Here is a 12,164-nt window from a genome sequence, read left to right as displayed (position 1 = left end):
TTTTTTTTTTTTTTTTTTTTTTTCTCAGATTTATTGTGATCTTTACAAGACAAGGGACAACAGAGGCTTCTTGCGCATTACTTTAACATACAGTGACTGGGTCAGTTTGGATCACTGGGCTGAGAGCAGGAGGCAGTCCTGCTGCTGCCCTTGTGGTGGCACCAGAGCAGAGTTGACCAACTGATCTGTCCAAATACTTAACAGCACACAAGGGGCAAACAAGATCAGACAAATCTCACAAACAGGATCAGTGCAGGATGGCTGCTGTAATAGTGGATCTAATCTGACTGTAGATCAGGATCACTACTTTAGGTAGACAGTAGGTGGTCAAAACAAGAAACAATCAAAGGAGAGGATGCCACAAAGTCAACAGGACTCGTTCCTACGGCTCAAATGCACCCTATGCAGCTGAGCATGAAGACGTGTGCAGACATTAAATCAGAGGCTGCAGTGCCACTTTGATGACAGGCAGTTAGCGTCTTAGAAATTTTAAAAATATACTTGTGCAAAATGTTAAAATATCCAATAAAATCCCAATTACAGACAACAGCATTGGTACCTGAAGTGGGGGTTATGTCTTCCACATGTCCATGACAGAGCCATCAGCAAAATGAATATATTAAATTCACAGGTATTTCATTTCTAATAAAGTATTGTATGACCATGACTTCTGATTGGAGGTTTCACTCTCTTCACAGGTTATCACTCCACCTACAGTATAGACACTGAAAATCATGGACTAAATCATAGCTACCAACATAAATCGCAGATGCGCCCTAATGTGCTTTTATTTAGAGACCCCTCATATGATTCAACTTTGGGAGTATCTGTCCTACAACACTTGCCTATACTTCAACAGAAAGTGCATCAATAAAATACATAAGTTTTCCCCCAGATAACTTGGCGCTGATGAGAAAATGACTAAAGCAGATATGAGACTCCTGAATGTGGATTATCACTTAGAAAAACAGCCATAAAAACCCTGGCTGACAAAGATGTCAAGTTATTAGTTATGCTACTATATGTGAGAAGTGACGTGGCATTGGAGCTCAGTTCAAACAGGGAAAGATAACAGTGTCATCAAATGTTAAGATATGGCACATGGCTGGTGTACAGACTGAAACTACACTCTAACAGCGATTCAAAGACATAAACAAGACATAAACAACTAAACGTAGCCTATGTCAATGTGCCATAATCAGTAACATGGTCCCAAGTGTGGCTCATGTCAGTTCTAGTGACAGGTTATTGCCTGTGACAAGGACTGCTTTAGCAGCAAAATTGCCTTTACATGTAGGTTTCTATCCCTCACTGTAACTTAGATACGACCCACCCCCCTACCCTTTCACAGATACTCTTCCAGTTTTGGGTGCCAGCTTACACCTGCTGGCTGGCACCCACATGAGCAGCAGACATGTCACTACAAGGCATAATAAATTAGGCTTAGACATTTCAACAAACTAAATAAAAACATGAGATACACAGGCATCCCAAAGTCCTTCAGTATACCTTGCCAGCTGGCAAGCCTTAAGGATAATGAGATATGATCATGCATAGTTTTATCATAACCCTAAATGTTAGCATGAGTTAGTGACATTAGTGGCTATCAAAATAACATTAGATTTGATAACTACCAGGATAGGATGATATGCATACACAGGGCGAAGACTGCATTGCCATGGAGGAGAGGGGGCTTAAATTACAGCATAGCTCATTTGCTTACACTGTGGATTACTTGACATAACAAATGTCAAGAAACATTTAGTTTATTAATTTAGCTGTACACTTTTAGCTTCAATGCGAATCGCCACATTGTTAGTCAATACTAGTCCCTTTTTTGTAGTGCATACAGATACTATGATCAGGCCAATATCCAGTCTCCAGCAGCAGGCAGACATTTGAGCAGCCCTGTAGTGTAGTAGACTAGAGACACAGAGGGTAAAAACCTTGTAAAAACTCAGCTCTGTCCTGTATTCTCTTGACCCTGGGAGAGGGCTCAAAGGAAAGGAAGGAGTGGAGGAACTGTAAAACTGCTTCACTAATAACCATGACAGAGGAGAAGCAGAGGAGAGGAAGAGCCTTATTTTTTGTTGTCTCCCTCTTTGCCAAGGTCCTTCTGTGAACAGAGAGTCTGTTTTGTCTGTCTGCATCTTGTCTTCTGGTGATCCAGCAGCTGTGGGCTCCTAGGACTCGGAGTCAATTCTGTGAGCTAACAAGGTGAAAAAAAAGAGAGCTTCAAGATAAAATGGATGGCACAAAAGGCTAAAGTTGTGTTGTAATTAGTCTGCCGCTACCATTTTAACATGCAGATTGATAGTAATTTGGGGTCTTGGGTTAAGTGGCTGCTTACTTACATTGCTTGGGTATCCGTAGGGCCTCGGTATCTCCAGAGAGGACTTGGTGCATGACGCCTCTGAACTGGTACAGTAATTTGAGACTCTTCTCCTCTCCTACACAGGGGTCGTAAAACCCTGGCAACCCCGCCTGCACACAGAGAAACAAACCTCAGTAAATATTCATGCATGCATATTACAAACACAAACATAAACACACACGTGCATGCGCACACACACCTTGGAGGCTTCAGTGAGGATGAGTTTGGAGTCTTTGACCAGGCACTGCAGAGGGACGGTGACATCGATGACCTGGGCTCTCTCCTGCTTCTGGCTGGTGTCGGTCACAAACTTCCCATACCAGGCATTCAGAATGATCAGACCTGGACAACAAGAAACAAGAGGAGCTTGTCACAGTCAGCCCTGTTTTCATCTCACTTTGGGTATGCTTGTAAATGCAATGTGATGCTCAGATTTAAAAAAGAGAGCAGCGAGGAATATCAAAGGGATTTAAGTTCACCTCACATGGCAGGTGTAATGCGGGAGAACTTCAGCGCATCAGAAAATAAACCCCTCTCAAAGGCGTGCGAATATAAAATTGTGGTATGACAACCCATGGAATGGCAACATTCTTACTACTAAAGCACCTCGGCATCATAAATTACGCTGTAATTATTCCAACACTCTGCTGGCCCTGCCTCTTGGCCAGAGCGTCTGGAAGGTGCTGTGAACATGTCCAGAGAGTGAACTTTAAACTGATCGAAAGCACCCTCAGATAAATACGGCAGGGATTCCATTAGTGCACTGAATTCACAAACAGTTCTGATTTATGCCAGTGTGCACTCCGGCGCTCTCTGTGCAGATTTACAAGCATAGCCAATGTAAACAGAGCAGAATAGAGATAGGCTACATCATCAAGACTTGCTGCATGAGATTAGATAACGCTATTCAGTCTTGGCAAAACAGAATGTGAGAGCTATGTTATTGCTGTTCGAAGCATCCACATGATGAATGCATTTGAATTTTCATCCATCCCGTGGTACTAAGACTTTTTTTTAACTGGCAGTAAACTGAACAAGGTTCTCAGTTTCCCACCCTGGTGTTGATGTGTGTGTATATGTGCGTGTATGTGCGTGTGCATGTGTGTGTGTGTGTGTGTGTGTGTGTCTTCCCTTACCCATCTTGGATTCCTCTGCTTCTATGATTCTCCTCACAGATTCCTGCATCAGCAGAACCTGCAGAACAGCAGAGGGAGAGAGGGAGGTGCGGCGGAGAAAGGAATGGAATGAAATGAGAGAGGGGTTTTCATTTGAGATGAGCAGAGCTAAACCAGGAACAATGATCAATGATCCTACACACAGTCAAGAAATGCGTGTTTTAGCATATATGTGTGTGTGTGTGTGTGTGTGTATGTGTGTATACTCACTGCTGACTCTGCCTCCTGTTTTTTCTTGGCGATGTCTGTGGCGGAGCTTTTCCTCTGCAGCTCTAACTCTCTGCAAAACACAAAGACAGACAAAGCAGACATCAGTCTTGGTGCTGGTTCCACTGATGGCATAATTAGGCTGCTGATCTATTCAAAAACATGAGGTTGGAAAAAAAAGCACAGGTTAAACAGAACATTAAACAGCTGAAGGCTGTGTTCACACTAGGGGTGTCACGATATACCAGTACTGATGATATCTGTGATATCTAAAACATTAAATATTGATATTTTGTTATGATATGGAGAAAATAATCCAGCGCCTGTTAAATGATTTCCATTTCTTTCAGTTCTTGGTTTGACTCCTTCCCCACACAACACACACACACACACACACACACACACACACACACACACACACCTGTGACATTAGAATAGACACTTTCCATAAGATTCCCTGGCAGCTGTGAAATAACTGTGTGAACATGGCCTAACAGCAAGCTCCTCTGAATGGACCGGCAAGAGTCAATCGTTACAATAATACTGAACAGTGACCAGCTGAGAACTGGTCAGAGATTAGCATTTTTTCATATGGAAGCAAAAAGGAAATGCTGATTTTGGATGACTGTCGGGAGTTTACGGAGACAGGAGATGTACTGACTGTTCCTTCTGTGCTCGTGTGTATGGGATGATTATCAGTCTGTGGATAGCCATGTAGACAAGCAGAGGTCCCACAGTGGCGTAGAAGACCGCACTGGGCAGCAGCTGGTCTGTCAGGTGGACAGGAAACAGATATGTCTGGCTGGCACGTGCCAACCTGCATGGAAACACACACACAAAATTAGGCAAATGTGAGAGAAAGACCAGCAGAAAAGTGAGATTATAGTTTAGGTTGTGGCGTACCTGATTTTGAGTGTGACTCCCTGAGGGACACCGACGCTAACAGTGGCAGACAAGATGCTGTGTCTGCTGATCTTCCTCTCTGCTCCGTATTCCACCACAGTACCAAACCAGCCCGTCCTGGGAGACAGGGGGGCGATGGAGAGAGCCAGAGAGGGAGATAAAGGTGAGCAGAGACCAGTACAGAGAGGGAGCAAGGCAGCTACAGGAAACAACAGTTTTGGGCAGACAAAATTTACAGAAATTTCAAAATCAAGTTCAAGTGATTTTTCTGTTATCTTTGAAGTGCAGCTTGAACTTTGCACAACTCACACATGTGCAGTTCACATTTTTAAATGCTTGATGCAGTCAGGCATCCAGATAAAATGCTTTTAGTCACATCAAGGAGGAAACTCCATTATTAAGACTAATTACAACCACTACAACCAATATTTTTTTTTGTAAACTGATAAACCAGTGGGTTCTCTTGTCCCACAATCCTTTGAGACCGAGACACCTCCAGCAGGCAGACATACTTGACAGAGCCTTTAACCTTGGTCTGGTCCTCATCCTGGAACTTGTACTGGTAGCTCATCATCAGGTAGGAGTGAGGCATGCCCAGCTGGAGGGAGGGGGGTGCCAAAAAAGAGAAGAAAGAGGTAGATAAAGTTACAAACGATAATTACCACAACTTTATGACCCATGTGTGCCTGCCTTCCTACCCGAAAGTGTTTGTATGTGTGTGTTAGGGGTGTAAATCATAAGTCTCATTGCAATACAATATTATATTAATTTGTTGGACAATGACACAGTATTTGCTGATGTCACAAAGCCAGCCACGATATGATTTCGATTTTGTTTCAATTCAGGAGCCTATGACATGAGATGATATATGCCCATTTAACGCAATCAAATACATTACAGTGTTGTGTTTCTGTGTTAAGTGCTTGGCCAGGTTTGTCATAATTCTTGATTTATTCACAAAAGGGGAGTAGATATCCTTATTGTCTTTTTCAATCCAGATGGATGGCTCATATCCTGGTGTGTGTGTGAGCACCTGCAGAGCTAGAGTGAAGTGGCTGGTCTTGGTGTCTCGGACCAGGCTGGTGGTCATGGCGCTGTTGGGGCCCCAGCGCCACTGTAAATAGCCCATGGTGTTCTGGTCAAGGTGGCGCGCAGTCATCAGAGAGCAGCTGGGCCGCAAGCCGCGAGGAGAGAACTGCATACCACACTGGGCTGTCAAGAAACTAGATGAGGAGATGAGGTTTAGACTGATAGTCGAGAGATAAATATCCTGAGCATGTGGCTTTTATCATTATTGCTTCTCATATCAAAGAGCTTGGTTGTACCATCGTGGTGTCAGGTTCCGAAACACCTTTAACCCAAAGAGAGGTCCCAGTATGTCTCCTGCACCAAACTCAAGCTGCAAAAACAAAAACAAATACACAGAGGAACATTTAGCAAAGTGCAATAATTATATGTGGTGCTTTATCTATTATAATGATGTCTATGCCTCAGTGTATTATGCATGTGTACCTCTCCCCAGCCTTTGGCGGATGTGACCCTCCGTACGGTCATATTAATATTGCCTCCGCCGTTCCCATTGTGCGTTGAGAGCGAACCCGACAGCACCGCTGTGTCCGTGTTAGTTAAAGGAGCCTGAAAGCAGACGGGGAAGTTTCAGAAACAGAAATATTAACAAAAAGAAGCTTGAAAATGGATGCATTGTGTAGGCGAACCTCTATGGACTGGGAGATGTGCATCTTGTTGATTTCAATGTGAGGAAAGCCTCCCCCTGGCATCTCCTCAAAGTCCTCATCATAGCGGTCAAACAGGTCAGTTGCATCCACACCCACACTGATGGTGCCCTGAAAACAGGGTAAAGAACGACAAAGCAGGAAATGATGACAAAGGATAAGAATGAAATGTGTATGGTCCATAATGAAATGAATGGGGAAACTGGCCGCAACTGTGAGAAACTTGCATCAAAGCTATATATCTTTTCTCTGAATGTCTCGAGTTATTACACAATACAATTTGATAAAAGCTGTGTAACAGTCTTAGCCAACCACTTTCTCAGTGCAGAAATATGATGAAGTGCTGAGAAGTGAAATTGACAGGGAAATCTGAGAGCAGGGTGTGTGTTTACGGCTGTGTGTTGGATAAAACCTTAGGGTTAGTTCTTTGCTGTAGTCTCCTTTCGTCCCTTTCCCTCTGCAGCCTTTCATACTCCTCACGAATTTCTGCAGGAGTTCTCTTCCTTTCAACAACCTACACAGGCAATATCAACATAGGATGGTGGTGAGGATATGTAAGAAAATATAACACGACAAATCCACTCGACTGACTGTATCATACTTACTTCCCAGCCCTCCACCTCCAGTCCTTTTTTCCCAAAAATGTCATATATTGCCCTGGACTGAGGATCACTCAACACTGAGGGGTAAGAGGAAAACACAAATGTAAAAAGAGTGAGGGTCCCGTGCGCCGCTGTGGCAGCTTTGAGATATCGTTTTTGCATTGTTTTTACAGCAAACATTCCCCTGGGGACTATTTTCCAGTGGAGGGAACGTTTCACTCTGCCCAGTTTCAAGTCTAGCCAAGTCAAAACACAACAGTGCTGCTGCTTTTAGGCAAACTAATGTGGACAATTTAATTTTGGCAATGGATTACTGGTGTTGAGAAAGTCTCAAGTCTCTGAAAGTTAAATTACATATCAAAGTGGAATGAATGGAAACCAACGGCTGGCCAAAAGGTAGGAAAAATGATATCGTAGTTCTAAAATATGACAACTTGTTTTGGGAAAATATTAACAGAAACATGGAGTATATTCATTTTTTAGATATTACACAAAACATGCAAAATCAGTTTAAAGTTTAAAGTAGTGCACTTGTAAAGTACTTTTGGTAGTACTTAGTCCATTTTTCGGGATGAAAGATATGTTAGAGGCTGTTATATTATCCTCTCATAAGTGAGAAAATTCAATTATTGTTATTGCTGCCATAATGTAATTTCTGGCAATAATTACATTTGATAATGTGGAGCCTCAGACAGTGAATAGACAGTGGTTCTAGTGTGAGTCTTTGCCTTTACATTTTAGTCATTTTCAGAGGAAAAACATTGAAGACAGTGAAAAGAAAAAAAGTTTTTTTCTATTAATTATTATTTTTTTGATCTGTTTTGATTGGCTGTCAATGCACATTGTTATTTAAACAAGCACTACATGTTGTATGTCATGTAGTGCCTCATGTTTATGCATCTCTCTAGCCATACAAGGTGTTCTCTTGAATTTACATCAACTGCATTGCTGCCTGTTTTTCACTTTAAGAGTGAAAAAGACACATATTACATGAGTAGCAGAAAAAAATGGCCTGTCTTGTGTTAACTATAATTTGACAATTGCAAAATAAACTGTTCAATCTAAAAAGTTAGACTATATTGTTCTCTTCACATATGTGCAAATGCATTAACATGTTATCTATTGGTATTGGCCAAAACAAAAAGATATTTACTAGTTATCATTACAGGCCCTTAAATGCCACATTGGTGCATCTCTATCCATGTTTATTATTATTGCCACATACACGTTAAAGACTGATGTGTTTCAAGTAGACCTAACAAGTAACACATCAAACCTGTGGTCATGTGACAACAAGGGAGGACATCACTGCACTGTACTGTTTTGATGTATATGCCTGTGTTTGTGTACGCCCTTACCTTCATAAGCCTGGTGCACCTGGTTGAAAAGTTGCTCGGCCTGTCTTTTCAGCTCAGGGTCTCGATGCTTGTCAGGGTGGTAGAGCATGCACAGCCGCCGGTAGGAAGCCTTCAGCTCCTCCTGGGTGGCCTGTGACAGGACAGCGGAGCCTCACTCATGTGGCATTGCTATAACACGGTATCACATGCAAAATATAGCTACATATGCAACCAACCCAGCTATGTCAGATATGTGATTGCACGAACGAAGCAAAGCCTTTCATTTCAATGGATATGTGCAAGTACAAATTAAATGAGCAGAATCGACCTGGACGTGTAATCATAACAGATTAAATCTCCACTGGCCTGATGGCGGCTGTCACTTTAACAAGCGACCTATCTGCTTACAGCTGGTGAAATGTCCAAACGATGACATGCCAGCTTCGGTGTAAGCCCTAGCCTGGCTTGTCAATCACTCATGTCTGACTGAAAAGCTGAGATTTATGAAACTGCTCCGCGATGCAGGCTCAATACTTGTGCCTGCATCCATCTCAAAACGCAAATATTGTTTGAATCAGCATAGATGGAGGTTCACTGCTGAGACGACCTCCTTGCACTCGTCCCCTGTGGTGGGCTACCATCCAGCCTCATCCTCAGTGGATAAGAAGACTGTTACCCAACTGGAGGATGATGCTCGGACTGGCGGCTGCACCGCCAGCCGGACTCTCGCTCTCGATCGGCACGCTAGTCGCGGCGAAAAGGTCCGCCACCTTTCGGCCTCCATGCAAATGCAGAATAAACCATACCTCTTTCCGGACGTTGAGTAGAGAATAATAATCTTGGTTATCAAACTCCAAATCATCATCTAAGGACGCCGCCATGTTTGCGTTTAGACCAGTCCCGCCCACCCCTCCAGTGATCTGAGAGCCCATTGGTCAAACTCTGCCATAGCGGCCTTCCGTAGGCAGGCGGAAGTCAACATACCGCCCTCTGCTGGCTGTCTTCAAGATCTGTGAGGAATTAAAAAAAAAAAAGGTTTGACACCTGGAGAAAGAATTGCACTAGAAAATACAAAACGTGACACAGTTCACTAAGTTAAACACCACGCCGATTGCATTTCCATCTACCAATACTGTTGACTGAAAATAGCCTACTTGTGTGCTGGTATAAAAACAACATATAGCTTTTATGAGGCTTCTCGGGCTATAAACTTTATTAGTGTTACTGTGTAATTTTTGTCCATTCAGAAATGACTTGTTAAAGTAAAGTATATTTGTTCGTTTAAAACGGTTGTATATGCCTTGTCATGTTCTTTCTCAATGCACACCATCGGTATTTCATATATAACATGAGAAGTTCCGTTCTTTATTTCTGATTGGCCAATTAGCCTGAAATCACGTGGACCCATTGCCATTAGCCTATCAAATTGTAATTTGATATTATTTACTTTTTAATAAAATGTTACCGACTTAATATGAAATCAATAAGCCATTCGACTCTACTTGCCCACAACACGGCTCCTCTAACATCACAGTAAAACTCAGCCTCTCTGGGCTTATTGTGAAAGAATAAACTAAGAGACAGGCTCAGAGGTTCACTTTTCTCCATAAACTAAACGCCTGACAATTTTTTTCTGGTCATAATCTAATCTTTTTTGCCTTGAAAGCCGGAAAGCTAGAACTATTTGAAAACAGCCACATTAAAATTAGCCTACTTATTTTTTGTTTAATCTTATAGGCTATCCCGAGATTAGAGCCCATTTTTATGCCAGGCCATGGCTTTTGGTTTGTCTATTTGCTAATAGAAAATTTGTGAATTAGGGCTCTTAGTTGGAAAAGTATTAATAGAGTCCAATTTTATATCTCTACACGCACGGGGTATTCCATGGAAATCTGTCCTATCTTGCCAGCCTGCATGCTGTGCATCACAAGTGCTGCCTAAGTTGGCAAAACAGCTTTGTTTTGCATATTTTTCCCCATTTTGCATGTAGTCAGTGTAGCGATGTCTAACTTGGCTTGGTGCACCAAAACAAAGATCAAACTTGAAAATAACTTCTTGAGTAACCTAACTTAATGTTGTACGCGTAGGCCCATAGGCTATACTATAATGCTGATACAGTTCATCGTATGAAATAATGTCACTTGCTGTAGATGCTGTTAAAGCATAGATTGTTGGGTCTTATTGTGGATGTGCTATAGGCTAGGCTACACCTTTCCTCCCCTGAAATGGGCACACAGGTTTGAAGGTTAAAACAGACAGATGTGGTGTTATACACAGACTGCGCCGCTTGTCGACATTCATCCTTGCTTGAACTCCACAGGAAGAAGATCTGTTCACACATGCTGTGCGTAGAGGCTACGTAAATAATACGTAGCCAATAACTAACCATTCAGCCTCCGATATCTGTGAAGCCGAGCCTATATGGAAGGAGGCTTGTCTCTACCAAACATAAGGCTGTGATGCAAAAGAAAATACACACACCGAGGCGACACACAGATGACAAGGTTTGTCGAACCAGAAAGAGAGGGAACCAAAGACCAATGATCCCATGACTAATTTTACAGGAAAAATATGTAAAAACATCACAGCACAACTCTAAGATCCATGATAACATTGTAGCGTCACCATGGAAAATAATGTAAGGTTCCCATTTGCGACGCACTCTAACCGAGCAAAGTTCCCACAGGATTACACTAAAAATGTTATTTCTGCCTGAGAAACAATAGGTAATAACAAGGGGGGGCGTCCCGTTCCTCATTTCACTCTCTGTTTTCACCTATCATCGGTTCAGTTCAATTCAGCGGCATGATTTACTGTAATCAGAATGCAGGTATTCTGAGTGCGCAGAGTCTGTGTAGGCGCGTGTGGAACTGTCCTTTCAGCACCACGCGCTTCAGCACCACAGAGAATGACAGCACCCGCCTGCCCACGCGCGTCTTAAGTCTCTTTTCCAGCAGGGGCAAGGTTATTTTCATTTCTATTCAGAAGCGGTGGGGGGGTTGGTGGTGGTGGTGGTGGGGTCATAATTTATCGCAAGAAGCGACCTTGTTACACTACATTTATCCATAGTCTGCTGCATGTGAAGAGGAAAAAGTCGCGCGCGCGGTGTGTGTGTGTGTGTGTGTGTGTGTTGTGTGTGTGTGTGTGTGTATGCGTGAGAGAGAGTGAGAGAGAGAGAGAATGACGATGATGATGCTGTGGGAGGCTGTCAAGGTGTCCTCGAATACAGACATCGTTCAGTGACGTGCTCTCAGAGAGAGAGAGAGAGAGAGAAGAGAGACGAGAGAGAGAGAGAGAGAGAGAGAGAGAGAGAGAGAGCGGAAGGGGGCGGGGCCTGTTATATAGGCCTACCAACGGGGATGAGCGCGGAGATGAGAATTCACGAGTCATCATCACGGATCCCCGCTGCCACTCATCCCGGTGCGGACCCAATAGTCTCACCGAAAGAGGCAGCTCGTCCCCTACTTCCAGTCCCGCCCCCCTCCTTGAGCTGTCCTCTCTGTGCACGCGCGTGGTCCCCCCCAACACACACACACACACACCACACACACACCACACACACCACACACACACACACTCACTCACACTCTCACTCCCCCCCTCTAGGTCGAGGCGAGGAGGAGGAGGAGGAGGAGGAGGGTGAGGCGCGCGGCGGAGGGGGAAATGGCTGCCGAAACAAGCCGGAAGGTAAGAGAGAAATAACGGTTTTATTTGAGGTGGGAGAGTCCGGACGGAAGCCTGCTACTCAGGGTTCAGACAAGGCTATGAAAGGATGGAGGCATAGAGGAGTAGAGAGATACGGGGGGGCTTTCCCTTTCTTCCCCAACGACTAC

The 12,164-nt window shown here is 43.5% G+C and overlaps 2 protein-coding genes across 2 annotated transcripts in view; one reads left to right on the top strand and one right to left on the bottom strand.

Moving 5' to 3' along the window:
• Positions 1–21: 21 nt before the first annotated feature.
• LOC115359118 (dnaJ homolog subfamily C member 11-like) lies at positions 22–9,212 on the bottom strand. Its single transcript, XM_030051455.1, has 16 exons — positions 9,138–9,212; positions 8,353–8,482; positions 6,998–7,071; positions 6,805–6,906; positions 6,375–6,503; positions 6,172–6,294; positions 5,985–6,058; positions 5,693–5,882; positions 5,172–5,257; positions 4,660–4,776; positions 4,418–4,573; positions 3,760–3,829; positions 3,511–3,568; positions 2,574–2,716; positions 2,355–2,484; positions 22–2,209 (listed from the first exon to the last, which is right to left on the bottom strand). The coding sequence occupies exons 1-16, from the start codon at positions 9,210–9,212 to the stop codon at positions 2,184–2,186; spliced, it is 1,683 nt and encodes a 560-aa protein (XP_029907315.1). The 3' UTR covers positions 22–2,183.
• Positions 9,213–11,974: 2,762 nt separating this feature from the next.
• Positions 11,975–12,164, top strand: part of LOC115359142 (calmodulin-binding transcription activator 1-like) — a 61,462-nt gene continuing 61,272 nt past the window's right edge. Inside the window, 1 exon segment of the mRNA XM_030051488.1 lies at positions 11,975–12,018. The gene's annotated coding sequence lies outside the window, so the exon portion shown is untranslated.

The sequence above is a fragment of the Myripristis murdjan genome, chromosome 5, assembly GCF_902150065.1.
Source record: "Myripristis murdjan chromosome 5, fMyrMur1.1, whole genome shotgun sequence".
Taxonomy (NCBI): Eukaryota; Metazoa; Chordata; class Actinopteri; order Holocentriformes; family Holocentridae; genus Myripristis; species Myripristis murdjan.
This window is presented reverse-complemented; position numbering and strand designations above follow the sequence as displayed.